The sequence below is a fragment of the Schistocerca serialis genome, chromosome 7, assembly GCF_023864345.2.
Source record: "Schistocerca serialis cubense isolate TAMUIC-IGC-003099 chromosome 7, iqSchSeri2.2, whole genome shotgun sequence".
Classification (NCBI taxonomy): domain Eukaryota; kingdom Metazoa; phylum Arthropoda; class Insecta; order Orthoptera; family Acrididae; genus Schistocerca; species Schistocerca serialis.
Window position 1 is genome coordinate 567,772,932 of NC_064644.1, and position 21,834 is coordinate 567,794,765.

The 21,834-nt window shown below is 44.0% G+C and overlaps 1 protein-coding gene across 2 annotated transcripts in view; it reads left to right on the forward strand.

The window, feature by feature from the left end:
• The window catches only part of LOC126412432 (juvenile hormone esterase-like), a 160,899-nt gene that overhangs the window by 87,739 nt on the left and 51,326 nt on the right, over positions 1-21,834 (forward strand). For both annotated transcript variants that reach the window (XM_050082027.1, XM_050082026.1), the window contains exons 5-6: positions 1,807-1,992; positions 16,478-16,692. In XM_050082027.1, coding sequence (XP_049937984.1) covers positions 1,807-1,992; positions 16,478-16,692 — 401 coding nt within the window. The remainder of the gene's footprint in view (positions 1-1,806; positions 1,993-16,477; positions 16,693-21,834) is intronic.

Below are 21,834 nucleotides of genomic sequence, written 5' to 3' on the forward strand. Positions count from 1 at the left end.
GTGGTGTAGTCTGTGATACTGAGACGAGAATATTTTAGTACTCGAACGACTGAGTACTTATACGCTTCAGAGCATCATCGTTTAGGGCTTAAGACCTGTACTCTAAACACTTCAACGTTGGCAGATGAGGAAAAGCATTCATTCTTCGGCCGGTGTATTGGAGCGTCGGCTGTTACTGCACTGTGCGCAGCTGGCTCTGCTTCACGACACCTGTCGACCGTGTTTTGCTTCGGATTGCATAACAAGGTAGAATGCCTGTGGCTGACTCTCTTGCAGCTCAGTCCCGCTCTGGCATACTTTTTGACCGAATACGGTCGATATGCTACAGGTGCATTCATCTACTTCTACATTTATACTCCGCAAGCCACCTAATGGTGTGTGGCGGAGGGCACTTTACGTGTCACTGTCATTAACCCCTTTCCTGTTCCAGTCGCGTATGGTTCGCGGGCCGGCCGTAGTGGCCGAGCGGTTATAGGCGCTACAGTCTGGAGCCGCGCGACCGCTACGGTCACAGGTTCGAATCCTGCCTCGGGCATGGATGTGTGTGTTGTCCTTAGGGTAGTTAGATTTAAGTAGTTCTAAGTTCTAGGGGACTGATGACCTCAGCAGTTAAGTCCCATAGTGCTCAGGGCCATTTATGGTTCGCGGGGAGAACGACTGGCGGAAAGCATCCGTGCGCGCTCGAATCTCTCTAATTTTACATTCGTGATCTCCTCGGGAGGTATAAGTAGGGGGAAACAATATATTCGATACCTCATTCAGAAACGCATCCTCTCGAAACCGCGATGCAGAGCGCCTCTCTTGCAGAGTCTGCCACTTGAGTTTGCTAATCATCTCCGTAACGCTATCACGTTTACCAAATAACCCTGTGACGAAACGCGCCGCTCTTCTTTGGATCTTCTCTACCTCCTCCGTCAACCCGACCTGGTACGGATCCCACACTGATGAGCAATACTGAAGTATAGGTCGAACGAGTGTTTCGTAAGCCACCTCCTTTGTTGATGGACTACATTTTCTAAGGACTCTCCCAATGAATCTCAACCTGGTACCCGCCTTACCAACAGTTAATTTTATATGATCATTCCACTTCAAATCGCTCCGTACGCATACTTCCAGATATTTTACAGAAGTAACTGCTACCAGTGTTTGTTCCGCTATCATATAATCATACAATAAAGGATCCTTCTTTCTATGTATTCGCAATACATTACATTTGTCTACGTTAAGGGTCAGTTGCCACTCCCTGCACCAAGTGCCTATCCGCTGCAGATCTTCCTCCATTTCGCTGCAATTTTCTAATGCTGCAACTTCTCTGTATACTATCATCCGCGAAAAGCCGCATGGAACTTCCGACACTATCTACGTTGACCAAACATTCCACAGACTTTGCAATCAGTCCCTGTACAACATTCACCTCATTTGTAGTAAGTTATACGCTGTTACATCGTGAAGCGCTCTATTACTAACCACAAAGAAAGCAGATGAAAATAGTGTACCGTTCAAAGCTGCCAAATTACTAGAAGAGAAATGGCGGGCATTTTAAAAGGTGTGTTCTTTATGGAACGTTTTTATAAGCTTTCCCTTTCTCCATCTGCCACTTTCTCTACCTGCTTCTTTTTCTCTTTCTATTTCTCTTCTTCATGAATACTTCTTCCACTCATATTATTCCCAAAATATGTTTATAGATTAAAAGTGAAGTTCTTCTCTGATGAGAGGGAGTCAGAACATTTAACCGTATAACTAACCAATTAGAAGTGTGAGCTTACTCTGTGCTGAGATTTCACGTACTGTGTTGCACGTAACCAGGCTTCCTGAGCGTGGACGACGAGGAGGCGCCGGGCAACGCCGCCATGAAGGACCAGGTGGCAGCCCTGCGCTGGGTGCGCGACCACGTGGCCGCCTTCGGCGGGGACCCCAGCGCCGTCACCATCTTTGGACAGAGCGCGGGCGCGGGCTCTGTGCATCTCCACATGCTGTCGCCCATGTCTGCCGGTAAGCACCCTGCACTGCGCACTGCGTGCATGTTAAAAGAGGGCGCTACAGGTGGCAAGTCGTCGGCTTCATATGATTAAGGCAGTAAGCTAGGAACGATTGACAGGATGTGCTGAGTGCGTTTCGGCAGTCGTTCACTCACGAGTGTGGCCTACAAATCCTCAGACAAAACTGCGATTGTCACTACAAAAGAGGTACAAGAATGTTACTTCAAGCTCTGTTTACTCTGTACCTTCGATACTTGCAGGATGAATAGGAGCATCCATCCCATTTGCATTTAGATATATCAATCCACGACAGTAGGAAAAGGGAGAGAAGGAAATGCAGTAGGTAAATATGGATTTGGGGGAAGAAATGAAAGAGGAAGCCGTCTGGTAGAATTCTGCACACAGCATAACTTAATCATAGCTAACACTTGGTTCAAGCACCATAAAAGAAGGTTGTATACATGGAAGAACCCTGGAGATACTGGAAGGTGTCAGATAGATTATATAATGGTAAGACAGAGAATTAGGAACTAGGGTTTAAATTGTAAGACGTTTCCAAGGGCAGATGTGGACTCTGACCACAATCTATTGGTTATGAACTGTAGATTAAAAATGAAGAAACTGCAAAAAAGTGAGAAATCGAGGAGATGGGACCTGGACAAAATGAAAGAACCTGAGGTTGTAGAGGGCTTCAGGGAGGGAATTATGGAACGATTGACAAGAATGGGGGAAAGAAATACAGTAGAAGAAGAATAGGTAGCTTTGAGAAACGAAATACTGAATGTAGCAGAGGATTAAGTAGGTAAAAAGACGAGGGCTAATAAAACTTCTTGGGTAACAGAGGCATATTGAATTTAACTGATGAAGAAGAAAATACAAAAATGCAGTAAATGAAGCAGGCAAAAAGGAATGCAAACGTCTCAAAAATGAGATCGACAGGAGGTGCAAAATGGGTAAGCAGCGATGGCTAGAAGACAAATGTAAGGATGTAGAGGCTTATCTCATAAGGGGTAAGATAGATACTGCCTACAGGAAAATTAAAGAGACCTGTGGAGAAAAGAGAACTACTTGTATGAATATCAAGAGCTCCGATGGAAACCCAGTTCTAAGCAAAGAAGGGAAAACAGAAAGATGGAAGGAGTATATAGAGGGTCCATACAAGGGCGATGTTCTTGAGGACAATATTATTGAAATGGAAGAGGATGTAGATGATGATGAAATTGGAGATACGATACTGCGTGAAGAGTTTGACAGAGCACTGAAAGACCTGAGTCGAAACAAGGCCCCGGGAGTAGACAACATTCCATTAGAACTACTAACGGCCTTGCGAGAGCCAGGCCTAACAAAACTCTACCATCTGGTGAGTAAGATGTATGAGACAGGCGAAATACCCTCAAACTTCAAGAAGAATATAATAATTCCAATCCCAAAGAAAGCAGGTGTTGGCAGATGTGCAAATTACCGAACTATCAGTTTAATAAGCCACTGCTGCATAATGCTGACATGAATTCTTTACAGACGAATTGAAAAACTGGTAGAAGCCGACCTCGGGGAAGATCAATTGGGATTCCGTAGAAATGTTGGAACACGTGAGGCAATACTGACCTACGACTTATCTTAGAAGAAAGATTAAGGAAAGGCAACCCACGTTTCTAGCATTTGTAGGTTAGAGAAAGCTTTTGACAATGTTGACTGGAATACTCTCTTTCAAATTCTAAAGGTGGCAGGGGTAAAATACAGGGAGCGAAAGGCTATTTACAATTTGTACAGAAAGCAGATGGCAGTTATAAGAGTCGAGGGACGTGAAAGGGAAGCAGTGGTTGGGAAGGGAGTGAGACAGGGTTGTAGCCTCTCCTCGATGCTATTCAATCTGTATATTGAGCAAGCAGTAAAGGAAACAAAAGAATAAATTCGGAGTAGGTATTAAAATCCATGGAGAAGAAAAACTTTGAGGTTCGTCTATGGCATTGTTATTCTGTCAGAGACATCAAAGGACTTGCAAGAACAGTTGAACGGAATGGACAGTGTCTTGAAAGGAGGGTATAAGATGAACATCAACAAAAGGAAAACGAGGATAATGGAATGTAGTCGAATTAATTCGGGTGATGATGCGGGAATTAGATTAGGAAATGAGACGCTTAAAGTAGTAAATGAGTTTTGCTATTTGGGAAGCAAAATAACTGATGATGGTCGAAGTAGAGAGCATATAAAATTTAGACTGGCAACGGCAAGGAAAACGTTTTTGAAGAAGAGAAATTTGTTAACATCAAGTATAGATTTAAGTGTCAGGAAGTCGTTTCTGAAAGTATTTGTATGGAGTGTAGGCATGTATGGAAGTGAAACATGGCGATAAATAGTTTAGACAAGAAGAGAATAGAAGATTTCAAAATTTGGTGCTACAGAAGAATGCTGAAGATTAGCTGGGTAGATCACATAACTAATGAGGAAGTATTGAATAGGATTGGGGAGAAGAGAAGTTTGTGGCACAACTTGACTAGAAGAAGGGATCGGTTGGTAGGACATGTTCTGCGTCATCAAGGGATCACCAATTTAGTACTGGAGGGCAGCGTGGAGGGTAAAAATCCTAGAGGGAGACAAAGAGATGAATACGCTAAGCAGATTCAGAAGGATGTAGGCCGCAGTAGGTGCTGGTAGATGAAGAAGCTCGCAAAGGATAGAGTAGCATGGAGAGCTGCATCAAACCAGCCTCTGGACTGAAGACCACAACAACAACATATCAATGTCATTGAGTTGTTGTAAGAATGTCTACGAGTGTCTTATTCACCGGGCTTCGAAAATATGGTTTGCAGGAGCCACTGTTCACCTTCTTTCCTTCCCTTTCTCTGACAATATCCTCCTCCCCACCTCTCTGTTCATTTCATCGTCTCCCTATCTATGTCCATCTGCTCCTTCCCCTCTCTATCAGTCGCCTCCTCCCACCTTCCTCCATCACCGTTTTGTCATCCCCATCCCACTAGGAAGTTGGTGGTCCTTATCCCCACGGTATTTATTTCCAAGTAGTGGGTAGCATGTGTACCAAGTTTTGTTGAAATCGATCCAGGAGTTTAGGAGTTGCTTTTTACCTGAAGCTTTACCCGTGTTCACACTTGTCACACATATTTCACCTATATTTAACGTACTTCACACATATTTGTACGCATATTTCACCTGTATCTCTAGCCAATTTCAACCTGGAGTTTCTTTTTCACACAACTCAATGTTCATGACGTCATCTCTCCTGAACCGTGTGTCACACATTGACATATTTTTGCTGGTACATTCACAGGTATACGTAAACAGTGTTTGCGAAATGTGTTGCAAATACACTAACTAGTAAAGGAGTAATAAATTAAAACATCACGCTTGAGTTTTACTGTACGAACAGCGAAAATATAGTAAGAGAGTAACCTTCATCCATTCGTAATTTTGTGGTGGGCTTCAGTAGGAAAAGTCTCAAGTTTGAAACTATGTCTGCGATGGAGTTTATAACCGCGATGCACGGCGTTGTAATCACACGGTTTTTACTACGAGTGGCCGAGAAAAACATTCCAGGTGCAACGCCACTCTGAATCGGCGCGAAAAGGCCGCAGGACCGCCCTGGGTCGTTGATTCCTATACATTTCGCGGTCGAAAACGACAGTCTGCAGTGCGACGAGCGACAGGAAGTAATCCTTGGCAAACCTTTGAGACTGCTGTAACCCTCGGACGTCTCAATCCTTCATTAAGGACATTCCGCTCCGATAGCTGAGTGGTCAGCGCTGCGGTCTGTTACGCCAAGGGGCCTGGGTTCTATTCCCGGCTGGGTCGGAGATTTTCTCCGCTCAGGGACTGGGTGATGTGTTGTCGTCATTATCATTTCATCATCATCAGTGGAAGGCAACGAGAAATCTTCACTGGAATCACTTCCCTAGACGCTCACGCGGTGGACCTCTCTGACGAGGCTTCCCCCATGACCAGACCTGCCGTGAGGCAGAACACATAGTAAGTTTATGGATCTTGTCTGACACCTTTCGAGCGCAGCGCGACCTCAGTTTGTCCTTTGTGTACAGTTGGAGCCACTGGGCACCATTCAACACCGCTCGACGCAATTTAAACGTGCTCCAAACCAGCAAGGGCTTCTTATGCTTTTTCAGCGATCCTATTTTGTTTCCTGCTGTCGCGTGATCACCGAGGGATGTGACGTCGACACATGCGTGAATAAACGGCGAAGTATCCCTCTAAGACACTCGCTGGCACCCGCCCATCTTTATCGAGAATTTTTAAAATTACATGTACGGACTGGACCTGTGGCAAAGTCCGAGGCCTAGGTTTCTTTCTGCTGTGCTCATTGTTGCGTTTCCCTATTTTCTGCCGTCGCACAATGCAAAAGGGGGCGGTTCTGAATTATGTAATGAACGATTTTCCTAAGTCATTTATTAAAAGGCAAGATGGTTTGATGCAGCTCTCGACGATACTATATTTTGTGCAAGCCTCTTATTGTCTGCATAAATAATGCAACCCAAATCCATTGGAGCCTGCTGAATGCATTCGAGCCTTGTCTCATTCTACAATTTTTATCCTCCCTACTTGCCGCCAATACAAAATTGCTGATTCCTTGATGCCAGAGACATGTCCCATTAACCTATCCCTTCTTTTAGTCAAGTTGTAACAAATATTTCTTTTTTACTCAGATCTATTCAATATACCTTCTCGTTAGTTATTCGACCTACCAATTTAATTTTGGTCTTGTCTGAACAGTTTATCATTAGTGTTTCACTTCTGTACTACGCTGTATTGCAGACAAATACCGACAGAAGAGACTTGTTAACATCTAAATTCATATTCAATGTTAATAAATTTATCTTTTTCCGAAATTCTTTCCCTGCTACTGTCACTGTGGACTGTATATCCTCGCTACATTGGCGATCGTTAGTTATTTAGTTTATCAAACAGCAAAGCTTATCTGAAACCTTTAATGAGCTTCATGTAAATTATCACTTTGTATCAGAGCTGTGACTTCATGGAGTACACGGTGATAATGAAGAAAAATGCCACCTTAAAGACGTCGTTCGCCTAACGACAATCCTTTGCATCTAGGTTTGCCACTACACAGCCAGGCATTGGAGTTGCTATAGAGAACTAGCGGGTTTTACGAGCAGGAGAAAAGAATACCTTAGTATTCATGGACAGCCATGAATTCCTTCCGATAGAGTTGTAGAACAAAAAGTAATCGATAGTTACTGCAAAACTTGAAAGAGATACATATGAGCCGTAACGATTCCGATCCGTTTGGACCAAATAATGTATTCTAGCGACCTCTGGAAAGAAGGAAAAGCAGCCTCATCCTGTTATCGATGTGTCCGCGGCGGTGGGATCGGCTATATCGTTATCTAGGTTATTAGCCGTGCTAGCACACACTGCAGCCATTCACCCTGGTGGGTCCTCATTTGCGAGCAAATTTCGAATTTTGTGTGACAATCATTAGTGTTAAAAAAAACTAACTTAAACAGTTTGGTTGCGTGTTGTATGATTGAGATGATAACTTTCTATGTAAGAGGGTGTGAATTCAAATTTTGTCAAATGCAGTAAACCTTTTTCGATTTTAAATCTTTATCTAAATGACTTTGATCGTTGTTTTATGTATTAATTGATTTAAATGTAATTTTTTATTTCCATTCCTTTGTCACATCGTTTCAATCATAATATCAACTTCTTCATTTGCTCTCATTTTTCTTCCTAACACTCCTTTTTCACTTAGAAAGACATGAACAAGGATTTGTATTAATTGCGACTCAGTTTCTTTTGTTCTATCACCCTGCTTTTTCGTCCACATTATTACGTTCATTACATCTATTTCTCATTGTGTTTTGAATTTCGTTATACTTGTAAACCTTTCATTCAATTAAATCTTCGTGTCCGTTATTTTGTTCCTAATGCAATACGTATTTGGTTATGTTTTAAATGTATCGGTTATGTTTTTAATGTTTGTATGACGATTACCATTCAAAAAAGAAAACTGTACATCTGATAACGAAAAATACATTTTTCACATCGCTGCTCACTCAATATAAATGGGTTATTTGGTGTTTTGTTTTTTAACTGATTGATCGGCATTTTCAAATAATTAAATATTATCATAAATAATTATATTGAATTAATATTTACAAAGATTCCTATTGGAAAAAAGAATCATGTAAGGAAAAAATAAAACAAATGCAAAAACTTCATATGGGACTAAAATAATATGACAAAGGAATAGAAATAAAAATTACATTTAAATCAATTAACTGAATAAAAATAATGATCGAGGTCATTTCGATAAACATTTTTAAAAACTTTACTGCATCTGGCAAGTATTTGAACCCAAAATACTCTGACATGTAAAGTTATTGTCCTATGCATTAAACCACGCAACTTGACTGTTTAACTCGTCTTCTTTTAATGTTATTAAGCATTATGCAAAATTCCGATTTTTTTCGTCAACTATTTGAAAACGAGGGCGCACCAGGGTGAATGGGTGCAGGGTGTGGTACCTGGTATCTTAACCTATATCACAGCATAGAGCTTTTCAAAAAGTGGATCGCACCACTAAGGACCTCTCCTTGTTAGATTCTTTCCAGACTGATCCAGTTCGCAGACGTATTCATGCTCACTACAGCGGGAAACAGTATCCTACCGTAGCACTCTTACTAGTGTCGTTAGCAGAAAGTAAACTTTTCACGGGTGGGAAGACGTCACTAAAAATTGTACTGAACAATATTGGTTTCCGTTACAAACCGCTAGACGGACGCAGTCTCGTACAATAACACAGGTGGAATGGGTTTTGAGTGAAGCTACTGTGACTGTGGGTGCAGCCTTTTGGAGGAAAAAGTTCGAGCACATCGATAAACTTTTTCGACAATGCACAAACAATGGAAGGTATAATCAGAGAACATGAACAGCTAATGATTTGTCTTGGTGATGGCAACGGTTTTGGCGCTGAACCCGACGCAGTCGACCCAAATGGAATTGTGCAGTTGTCACTGTAAATTGGTGAGTGAAAAGCTACGAATATCAGTTGTTTATTGCATGGTCGACTTTACAAACTGCAGAATAGGAAATTACAATCTCGGTTATTATTTATTTGTAAACTATATACCGTATTGAAAGTCTCTTCGGGTTTGCTGCCGGATCCTAAAATCAACTTGACTCGATATTTTGGCGATCCAACTGCTCGCCATCTTCAGGAAAACGCTGCTTCTGCCGATGAGTCCCGCTTGGAACTGACACCAGGCTGCATATCGACGTCGTATATAGGCAGCCGTTCAGTACACGGCCCATGCGCCGCCCATCACGCTTGCTGCCCTCCAAAACAGGGAGGTGGCGCCGCCCTTAGTAGAACACTGGTGGCAACGATATATCGCACTCAGGACCGCACCGAAGAACGTTCAATTTTGTTGCGAGATAATACAGGATTCCACGTCTTGCTAAGAGGAAACCCATTGTCTCTATTGATTAAATTATCAGCCAACCTAATTTCAATCGCCTCTTTATAGACACTTCCAAAAACCGGAAATGTTGGCAACTACCACAGTTTCATCAAATTTCATACTGTGTCCCTCATTTAGGCGGTGTTCTACTACTGCCGATTTTTCCGGCTGTTGTAGCCTCGTATGACGGCGATGTTCAACGCACCTGTCATGCACTGTGAAATTAGGGCTATTGTCGGCCACCGCAGCGCTTCTCAGGCGGAGAATTTTGGCGCCTAGAACTGTTCCCGCGCGTGTAATTCTTCCCGCGCCTCTAGCGCTTATTGTAGCGGCGCGTATTTACACGCTTATGTACGATTGTTGTGAGGGCAAGCGATTATCTAACAACTGAATAGCTAACAATTCGAAGATTTTCACAGCAGTAACGCTGTTGCTGAAGCAAAGTTATTTATTATTCATTTTATATTCTGAGGAAGGGTTTTAGTGGTGGAGCTAAACATAATTTCTTGAGGAATATTTATTAGAAATTATTCTTTGTATGGTATAGCTCAAAGCATGGTATTGCACACAATCCAACATCGCTCTCTTCTCAATACACACGCGTTTCTCTTCTTATTTTTTCCCGTTGTCATCCAGTATGCTGCAACACACTCGACATTTTCGTGTCGGCGCCTTCTTATTTTCAGTAGCTGGAATGTGTTTGGGAAAGTACCGGCCTACCAAACCTGTTGGAGCTGAAACTTGGCAGGGGCGTCCAACCTTACTGTGCTGATAGTACGAAACAACATGTGTACTGTATTTTTCTAGTAAACTTTCGATTAGACGAATTTGAAAATCGAGTCGTCCCAATTTTCCGCAAAGTTTCTTATATAAACGGTAGGAATTGAGAGCTGCCACGCCCATGAAATGGAGAAACTGCTTCATAATTATAATATTTTCACAGGTGGTTTCTTGTGGCAGTATAATTTGTCACGTACTGGTCAGCCAAATCAACGCCGCCCATTTTGTTTATTGTATTTCAGTATAACTTCAGGCTTTGTTTTTACTGTTCTCCTCTTCTCAGTTTCTTTCAGTTCGTTACTATAGATACTGGATAGAGTGTACACATCTTTTTTATCTCGCCATCGCATCGCCATCAACTTTCCTCTATAAAAGGCCTTAACTTGACCTTTCCCGAGTTTTCCCTCCCTCAAAGCTGCTGCCGTTTCTTTTTTGCTCACCATAACTGTTCCAATACAGTCAGTGCTTTTAGATGAAAGGAAATCTAACGGCTGGCGACTTCAATAGAATCGATCGATAAAAACCGTATATCCCTTTCCAAAGTACTCTTCGAGTAACGACAAAACAACTTTCCACGCTAAAGGATATTCAGTACGTTGTGGTTCAAACACTGTGTCTTTTCCAGTGCAAATGATAAAGCGACACAAATAGCCACTTTTTGCTTCGCACAGACAAAATGACTTAATTCCAACAGGAGCACGTTTCAATGGAAGCCGCCCTTCCACAGTAGGAGGGATTCATCAATTGACAATCCTTGTTCCGGAGTATAAACCTCTTTAAATTTATTTATTTATTTATTTTTTCTGTAAATGGTCAATGACAGGTTTCAGTTTGAACAATTTGGAAGAAATTTCAGTCTTGCGAATACGAAGTATTGTCATTGAAAAGAAGGAACTTCAAGAGAAGACTAGATATACTTTCAGACATAATTTTCGGAAAATTGGAGTTCCAACAACTAGTTTTCTCGAATAATACATTTCGAATTCGATTTTTGCACAATTCCTTGGAAAAATAGCAATGCAAACAACGAAAAGAGCTCTCCATTATTTGTAGGCAGCCACTTGTGCACACGAGATCGTTGTTTCATTATGTCTGCATATGAACTTTTAAATTCCAGAATGAGATTTTCACTCTGTAGCGGGGTGTGCGCTGATATGAAACTTCCTGGCACATTAAAACTTTGTGCCGGACCGAGACTCGAACTCGGGATCTTTGCCTTTCGCGGGAAAATGCCCTTCCAACCGTTTTAATCTGCCAGGAAGTTTCAACTTTTAAATTGTTCGGTATATTTTTTTTGTTTCACTTGATATAATTGTTAACAAGCTGTCACCAAAAAAGAAGGTAAAAATATTTAATGGACCTAGAGGATCGTCGAAACTAGTTTTTAGTGCTGGTGTGCCTGTGAAAGGAGACTTACTCCTATCAGCACTACATTTAACTGACCAAGATGCTGGACAACTAGTGTCAGCAGTCAGCACTTCTTCTGCGTTGTCCTCTTCCACACTTGACGTTTCGGTATCACATCACTGAAATTGTCATCGCTGTCATTTCCACCGCTCGAAAAACTGGCCCTAGACCACTCATTATCGCTTTAATGTAATAATGGTTCAATGTCTTCATTACGCAAAGACGAAGAAGATGAGCGTTTCGACATGTTTGCACTTGGAAAACTATTGTCTCACGAAATATATTATTTCACTGAAAAGACCGCGAACGACCTCCGTTAAAAGAACTTTACACTGTGTAGAGCGACTCTAACGGCTGATATAGACGTCAAAATGAATTTCGTAGGCTGTCGACTGCACGCCCGAACGCCTTTCTTTGAGCACGTACAAGAGCGCCAACAGGCGGCCGAACTGAATTCGACGAGCACGCCCGGCAAGAGAGCACGGCTGGAAGAACGCAGTTCGTCGAGCACGACAGTGCAACAATGGCTCCCGAGCCCAGTTCGTCGAGCACGGTCGAGGGGTTATTGAAGTACGACTCTCCATTTGCTTTAAATGATTAAAAAGGGAAAAGCCACAACTAACACGTGATATAATATAAGGAGAAAACTTAACAGTTCGTTCGCAGTTAAAATAAAAATAGAAAGCAGGTGATCTACTGCAGAACACGCGTCTGCTTATGGTCCTTCAAAGCGGAAAAATTCGAGTTCTTCAACCTCAGTTTTCGCCCTTTATCACTGAATATTCGTAATTTCCAAGTAGTGGTGTGATCCCCGATTACAACGTGATGCTTGACCAGAGTTTCAAAAAATTAGAATCAATAGGAGAATATCGTCATTTTTTTGTAGTAGTCAACCACTTACCACTTCTCAAGAAAAGCAGTGAAAGATGGACGGATTAAGTTTTCTTTTATTTGCCTATTTAATTTAATAGTTTGATTCTATGTTTCTTAAAAGTGAGAAAGTCAAAGTGTTTCAGCCTCTGTTCGATTTCCACGTTTATTATAGAAAATAGTAAGAATGAAAAACGGAAAATCATTTACTTCAGAAACCGGCTACTCTGAGTGGTTTTTGACAGTCCAGTTAAACTGGCGTTGAAAGAAACCTCATGTAACCCAAAACTGGTTGTTCTGCCGATAACCACCATCCCTATCGTTCACCCATTCATCTATTGCCCTAGTGGATCACAGTTGCCTCGGTGGCGGATCTGGATAGCGCCATTTTGCCATGCCCGATATATTTTAACCACGGCGCTATGCAAACAGTTTACAAACTTTGATTTTTCGGAAATCCTTCCGCACTTGGCCCGACAGCCACGGCCGTGCCCTTTTACGCGTTACGTAAATTTATCTGTTTCCGCATTACAACAACGACTGCACAGTTTTTCGCATCCCCAAAAGACGCTTCTGTACCATCTGCTGCTAGCGCTGCCACTGGGGTTGTTGCACGTTGACGTGGAACATTGGCGGTCGTCACTTTAATGTGACTGCTGGACCACGTATCTGCGTTACTATGTGGTAGTTCATCTGGTGTCACTGTGACCACTGAGGAGCAATCACCCAAAAACGAATTCTTACATGCACTGATATTGTCCAACAGCTTACATTTATGATGTAGAATGGAAAACCATTTAGGTTGTTGTGTGTGTAGAGGCTGCTGCTGCAGCATCGCTATTACATTATAACCAACCTAACTTGAAGTAACGTGAACTGTCGAGGGCAGCGCTACGCCGGTGCAGGTACAGCAACCGCATCACCACAACCTGGCTGAAATGTGCATTCTTATAAGACAACTATCCAAGTAGTTCCACCCAATAATATCCAAACAGTAGACTCTGTACACAATTTATTAAACTACCAATACTAAACTCCTTTAAATAACAAATTCATATAACTTACAAAACTTAACAAATGGTTGAAGAGTGGGCTTTAAAAAACAATAACGGCAGCTTGCCACCATAAAATCAGGAACCTTTTACAACAGTGCTTTTAGAGTTTATCCAAAAGACAAAATCCAATAATAAGTTAACTTGGCATAACAATTTAAAATTATTTATATAAAAAAACTTTAAGATAATGGCGCTTGGCACCATAAAATGAAAGATGCGCAACACACAACCAATAAATATAATAAGCAAATAATTCGATACAACCAAAGGGCGCAGCAACTCCCTACGCAATCACGGAAGAGCGAGCTCTCAACACTTCGGAGTCTTCCCACTAGAAACGGTCCCCGAAACAAACCGCTGAGAGCTCCGCGGCATGCCTCCCACAACTACCCATCAATTACGCATCTTGGCTATGTTCTGTAACACACGACAGATAATATCAACACAAGATAAAATTCAAAATACAGTATAACATCCCGACAGCACATGATAACCGCAGCGCCGTTAACTCGGGTGCTCTTAAGTACCGGAAGCCAACACACAAATCTCAAACAATTCTCGCTTCCTAAAACGAAACAATAAAAGGCAAGCGCACGTGAATAGTCACACCACAGCCTTATAAGTGCCTTAACGACACCGAACGCGACTATTCCACCAAGTTAATAACAACACAGTAAAATAAAATACAGAACATACCACTAAATGCTTTTACACAACCAAATTGACTAGATCGTGTTGCTCAGGTCCCAGACGACCACATATACCAAGCAGCAGTGATTCACTATGTACACTCCTGGAAATTGAAATAAGAACACCGTGAATTCATTGTCCCAGGAAGGGGAAACTTTATTGACACATTCCTGGGGTCAGATACATCACATGATCACACTGACAGAACCACAGGCACATAGACACAGGCAACAGAGCATGCACAATGTCGGCACTAGTACAGTGTATATCCACCTTTCGCATCAATGCAGGCTGCTATTCTCCCACGGAGACGATCGTAGAGATGCTGGATGTAGTCCTGTGGAACGGCTTGCCATGCCATTTACACCTGGCGCCTCAGTTGGACCAGCGTTCGTGCTGGACGTGCAGACCGCGTGAGACGACGCTTCATCCAGTCCCAAACATGCTCAATGGGGGACAGATCCGGAGATCTTGCTGGCCAGGGTAGTTGACTTACACCTTCTAGAGCACGTTGGGTGGCACGGGATACATGCGGACGTGCATTGTCCTGTTGGAACAGCAAGTTCCCTTGCCGGTCTAGGAATGATAGAACGATGGGTTCGATGACGGTTTGGATGTACCGTGCACTATTCAGTGTGCCCTCGACGATCACCAGTGGTGTACGGCCAGTGTAGGAGATCGCTCCCCACACCATGATGCCGGGTATTGGCCCTGTGTGCCTCGGTCGTATGCAGTCCTGATTGTGGCGCTCACCTGCACGGCGCCAAACACGCATACGACCATCATTGGCACCAAGGCAGAAGCGACTCTCATCGCTGAAGACGACACGTCTCCATTCGTCCCTCCATTCACGCCTGTCGCGACACCACTGGAGGCGGGCTGCACGATGTTGGGGCGTGAGCGGAAGACGGCCTAACGGTGTGCGGGACCGTAGCCCAGCTTCATGGAGACGGTTGCGAATGGTCCTCGCCGATACCCCAGGGGCAACAGTGTCCCTAATTTGCTGGGAAGTGGCGGTGCGGTCCCCTACGGCACTGCGTAGGATCCTACGGTCTTGGCGTGCATCCGTGCGTCGCTGAGGTCCGGTCCCAGGTCGACGGGCACGTGCACCTTCCGCCGACCACTGGCGACAACATCGATGTACTGTGGAGACCTCACGCCCCACGTGTTGAGCAATTCGGCGGTACGTCCACCCGGCCTCCCGCATGCCCACTATACGCCCTCGCTCAAAGTCCGTCAACTGCACATACGGTTCACGTCCACGCTGTCGCGGCATGCTACCAGTGTTAAAGACTGCGATGGAGCTCCGTATGCCACGGCCAACTGGCTGACACTGACGGCGGCGGTGCACAAATTCTGCGCAGCTAGCGCCATTCGACGGCCAACACCGCGGTTCCTGGTGTGTCCGCTGTGCAGTGCGTGTGATCATTGCTTGTACAGCCCTCTCGTAGTGTCCGGAGCAAGTATGGTGGGTGTGTTCTTTTTTCCATTTCCAGGAGTGTATATACTGTACAAAACAGCCCTTCTTAGGCAGACTTTACCTAACACATCGACTGCCAAATGTACCATACATGAACGCGACTCCGGGCAGGACTCCAGTTGAGCAAATAAATTAGTACCAACAAATATCGTAACGAGCCACACACACACACACAGAAAAAAGTTCCAACAACACCGTCCCACATCAGAAAAGTTCAGAAACCGCTGCTGGAGCTTCCGTGGGAAAATCTGAAGAGCCAACCGAGCCCACAACCTAACCTGGCAGACGACTCCAAAATTCAGCAACTAGTTGTCTCCGGGCCAGAATATCACAGGACCCCACCGGACCTCCATATCAGACAGGCAGAAAGAACAAGTACGCCAATTGATCACCACCGCATGGCCAGCACAGTGGCGAGTCGCCTCCGCCCCAGACCACTCTGCTCATATTGCGAGGCACAACAACCTTAGCGCTAGTCACTAGCAGGTCAGGCAGAGCGAACTTCACGTTCCGTCCAGTCCCTGGAAAACCAACTACCCTGTCGCTTTCCGCTGGCCACCGCAAACACACGCCAGCGACGTCATAGCAAATCGCCACCGGAGCGCCACCCGCACCAGGACAGCGAACTATAATCGATTACAGTGCGCGCTCTGAATAAGATCACAGGTTAGCGGCGCGCGGCATATCACTGGCCTCTCCAGAAATTTAGAAGAATCCCATCACATCCTTGCAAGAAGGCGAGCAGTCTCGTGGTGTGTGTGTGTACAGGACTGTTCCACCGGGCCATCAGCGAGAGCGGCAACTCGGTGGCTGCGTGGGCGTTCCCCACCGAGGACCCGGCCGGCCTGGCGCGCCGGCACGCCGCCCTCGTCGGCTGCGACGTCGACTCCTCCAACTCCAGCTCCAGCTCCAGCTCGCAGCTGGTCGCCTGCCTCAGGACCGTCGATGCCGCGCGCCTCGTCGACGCGACGGACCAACTGAAGGTGCGCGCAGCCGCTTCCAGCAGCAGCCAAGCCGCAGCTATCGTCTTCTTGCTGGCACATAGCAGCTCTTTACAGGATTTGTGCCAGAAGTTTCGAGGTTTAATTTTTTGTAAAGGCATTTATTGATTCTTAATCTACAAAACGTTATACAGGTTCGAAGTATATTCCTTCCGCATCTACATATCTACCACCGCCTCACCCAGTTTGCAAAGGCTTGTTGGCAGGCGTCGTCCGTTTCCTCCTTACGACAGTGAGTCGAAATCTCTCTTACCTCCTCCAACGACTTTGTCCTCGGAAACAGAAAGAAATCCGGTGGTGTCAGATCAGGGCTGTCCGGCGCTGAGACAGCGTTGCCATACCGTTCTTGGCGAGAAACTTGCACGACTAGAGCAGTGTGGCGCGGTGGGTCGTGATGCAAAATTCAGCTGTTCGTGATGTCTTTCCTGACGCGTTTGCCCCTATCCCGCAACCGAGGCAGGACTTGAATATAAGACTGACCATTAACTATTTGTTTCTGAGTCACAAATTCGCTGTGAATAAACCTCTACAGTAAAAAGAGACAATAAGCATTGCCAACTCTGGATTGGCGTATGTGGGTCTTCCTGATGCGTGGTGAATTTTTCCGTGTTGCACTCACTGCTTTATCTTTTTCACTCGGGATTGTACTCTAAAACCTAAGTCTCGTCGTCTGTCACTAGCCTGCCCAAAAAATTTCACGGTGTTGCAACAACTCGTTACACGTCCCTTGTCTTCATCGGTCAGCACATTTCGGATCATCTTTGTCCACACCTATCTCATCCCTAACTCGTCTCTCAAAATGCTGTAAACATTCGAATTCAGCAGACTAGAATCCCCTACTACTATTATTATGCTCTGGTATCGTTTCCTATTCTAAATTTTCCCCACTCTCTGCACATTTTGGTGCGTTTGAAACGTTGAAGGACACCAGAAGCGCCCGTTTTGGCGATGTCTCGGCCCACCCGGAGCATCTTCCGCCACTCTTGAATTCATGGTTGGCAGTGGGTTACTCCCCTAAGGCTTTCGGATCCCGACCACCGTCTCAGAGCCAGATTTTTTTTAGTTTAACGCAAAATTTCATAGCGGTTCACTGCTCGATTTATCACTGCAATTCGAATCTCCATGCGTTATCATAACACACTACGACTGAGGCGCGATCTTCACTCTTGTCAATGCCGAGAGGCGGCGTAGCCAAGTCGCATTCGTTAGGCAAGACCTGTCACCCCCGAAAACTGCATCCCTGTAGCCCTTCTCGTTCACAGGAGAATTTTATTCTCGAAATTTTTGGGACAGATGCTGTATTTCCTTCCGAAATCCGAATTTGCGCTCCATCTCTGAAGACTTCATCATCGATGGGACCTTGAACACCAGTTCTTTCATACCCACGTATCTTTCTCATATTTTTTTAATGTCATGTTTCGACCTTCGATTAGCTGGTTGTCTCAGTATTTTCTCAGTTCTTGGAATCCAAGAAAGAATTTCCTTTGTCTGTTTATTGTCCATTCCCATTTATCGCCATTTAACTTCAATTGCGGTCATAATTATGTCGTCAACTTCAGTCTGTCTGTGACGCTACAACTCGTCAGCCTCACCGTGTGCGAAGACGCCTACATGAGAGCTCACACGAGGCCACTTCACATACACACAGACCCCTATTAATTAAAACCATGTAGATGCTTGAAACTTCCTGGCAGATTAAAACTGTGTGCCTTACCGAGAGTCGAACTCGGGACCCTTGCCTTTTGCGGGCAAGAAGACATTTGCTTTCTACGTCTCCACAGGTAGAACTTAGCCACTGCCCTTCTCAGCAGACTTCTGTCAGGAGTGCTAGTTCTGCAAGGTTCGCAGGAGAGCTTCTGTGAAGTCTGGAAGGTAGGAGGCGAGATACTGGCGGAAGTAAAGCTGTGAGGACGGGTCGTGAGTCGTGCTTGGGTAGCTCAGATGGTAGAGCACTTGCCCGCGAAAGGCAAAGCTCCCGAGTCCGAGTCTCGGTCCGGCACACAGTTTTAATCTGCCAGGAAGTTTCATATCAGCGCACACTCCACTGCAGAGTGAAAATGTCATTCTGCATGTAGATGCTTCTTTGGCAGAAATTTTATTTCTGTACCTGGGTAACTTATATGCAGATTAATGCTTCTGAGATAGATTGAAGAAAGAAGTGGCAATGACAGAAGGACTCCTTAGGTACTGGAGATCAGTACCCCAGAATTTCCTGAGAGAAATTGCGGTTTTCCTCAAAATGGCGACAACCGTTAGAATTTGCTAAAAATGTGAAGGATTTCCTCTTCTTCAGAAAGGAAACTTGATATGGAACATGGCCGCCCTAGTGTCAGTTGGCGCGAAAGCAGCATGAGGTACCTCTGAGCTTCGAAGACATTATCTGCTTTCTACGTCCCCACAGGTAGGACTTATCCACTGCCCCTCTCAGCAGACTTATCTCTTTGAGGTCGGAGACCTCCTCAGGAGCAGTCAGTCCAAAGTCATAGGACTCCGAGGCACGGCCAATTTAGCCCACTTCTCTTCGGACAGCACCGGTTGCAGTTAAATTATGAGCTCAAAAGACGCCAAAGAAAACCACAACAGGCTCTTAGCAACTGCAGCCTGGAAATTCGTTACAGTTTTCATATTCATCCCTTTGGACAGGAATGCGTAATAACGCCTGCGATAGGGCGACTGGTTTAACCTGGGAAAAGAAACTATTTTGCATCGGTGCATTGTTACAGCCTGCTGATTACTACGAAAGAAGAATAGAGTTCCAGGGTACAAAGAAACAGAATAGAGGAAAAGAAATACGGTACTAACCTAACTATAGCTGATGTTGAAAGTGACCACCATTTATCTCTTGGCACTTCTGGGCCCTGGTCAGCAATTTTCTGAAGGCGGATCGAAGCTGGCCTGCTGGAATTGCTGCGGTCTCATCCGAAATGTTCTGCTGCAGTTCTTGAAGACAATGACGGCTATTGCGGTACAAGTTACACTTGAAGGCTCTCCACACAAAGTAATCGCACAGAGACAGATCAGGTGACTTGCGTGGCCAGCTAGGGCCGCGACCAGAGTGAACTCCCCGAACAGCTCTGCCGGGCGCGGATATTGTGTAAATGTGCTCCGAGGTTCGCCCTCGGCAGGCTTTATGAGCAGTTTCTCCATCCTGTTGGAAGTAACTATGGGTCTTTTCCTCCTCCGTTAATGCTGCCACTCGCCTGGGCCACTTTTACTTGCCCCGCTCTGTAGTAAGGAAGACGTCGCCACCAGCCTTCTCTTAGCTGCCTCGACAATCTCTCATGTGTTCGGTTCTCCCTCTGATTTGTCTCAAAAAGATTCCCTCACAGTCACTAGAGCAGAGGTAGAATATGTCCTTTAGTGCAATGAAACATTGTCCGCCACTTCGCTACTACCTCCCGTTAATAAGTTTCAGTGTTTATCACTGTTTCTTATGTCATTTTCTGCAGTATTTCTTTGTTGTATAATTACTTTGTGAAGGCTGTTCTCGGAAATGAATAAGGTCCTGATGTTTAGAATATATAAACATTTCAATTATAATCATTTTCTTTGCGTGTTGTAACCTCTACCCATCCCCTCAGTCTCTTTACTAATCAGTTTGTATGTAAGGACGAATTCTATGGCTTTACGTGGTCAAGACTGAGTTCGAAACTAGAGCCGCTTTCCCCACAGACACGGCGCATGATGGAAGCTCTCCCTTTCTCACTTAAACAGGAGGCCTCCCACACAAGCAAGATTAGAACCTGGCCAATCTGGCTACGCCGTATCAAGAAGCTGTTTATTACAGCACCAACGTTTCGTATCTCCTGATATAGTATTTGTTTCCCCGTCCATGCTAGTACGTCCCAACATCTTTTGAGTTTTCGTATTAGAGATTCATATCTCATTTCTATAAACCAAAATCCATAATACAGATAAAGCATTTTTTTTTCTTTTTCAAATACGTCGGAAGCTTTGCTATGATACCAAAAGTTCTCCCGACCATTTTTCGTTCTCTGCTTATTTATTTTACAGTTCATCTAGTCTGCAGTCTTCGACTAAATATACAAGCTCATCAGCTGACTTCGTTTTTGATTCGTAGATTTTTTTCGATATGTTGATTATTTTAGTCTTATTACAACTGTTTTCAGGCTTAGTCTTAAGAGACAATCAGCGCAATGTAATTTCCGAAACGGAGATATTTCAGATATGTTCCATTAACACGACTTCGTTTTTCCGGGTTTAGGGCATGAGAAGTTCCTTTACGTCTACTCAGAACAGTCTTGGTGAATGGAAGCTCCTTTCCCGACTCACATTTCAAATCTGAATTTCTTAGTGAGCTGGTGTAATATACTGGAAGCTGTACCACTGACGTGAATATTCATCACAATATTAACATAGGTTTTGCAATGGATATCAACACAGACAAATTATGTTGAGTCTGTACCAAAAGGGATCTCAAAATCTGTAAATCACAGGGATGCCTAAGGATGCGTGTTTGTCAACTGACCCCTCCTTTTAGTCAAGTTGTGATATAAATTTCTTTTCGCTCTGATTCGATTCAGTATAACTTCATTAGTTATTCAAACTACCCTTCTTATCATCGGCATTCTTCTGTAGCAACACATTTAAAAAGCTTCTATTCTCTTCGTGTTGTGTAGGTGTCACTTCCATTCAAGGGTACACTGTAGACAAATATTTTCAATAAATACTTCTTAATAAAATTTAGATTATAGGTTAATATATTTCTGTATATCAGGAAAGCTTTTCTCCCTATTGCCAATCGACATTTTATATTCTCTTTATTTCTGCTGTTTGTCATTTACTTTCCCTTAGCCTCGGTTACTGACCTTATCCACTCATAACCACCTGAGTTAAGTCGTCTACTCTCCATTATCCCTGTTCTTCCGATATTCGTCCTCATCCTGTAACCTCTTTTCAAGACTCATCACATTTCACTCATCTAATGTCCGATGTCCATTGTTGTGACGTCCAGAGTTAAACTCCACCGTCATATCTCAAAAGTTATTATTACTTTCTCCATTTACTTTAATTACTTTTCCAAATTTCTGTTTGCTTTCCTTTTCCGATTACTATATACACAGATTGAACAATATGAGGGATAAACTAAAACCCTCCTGCATT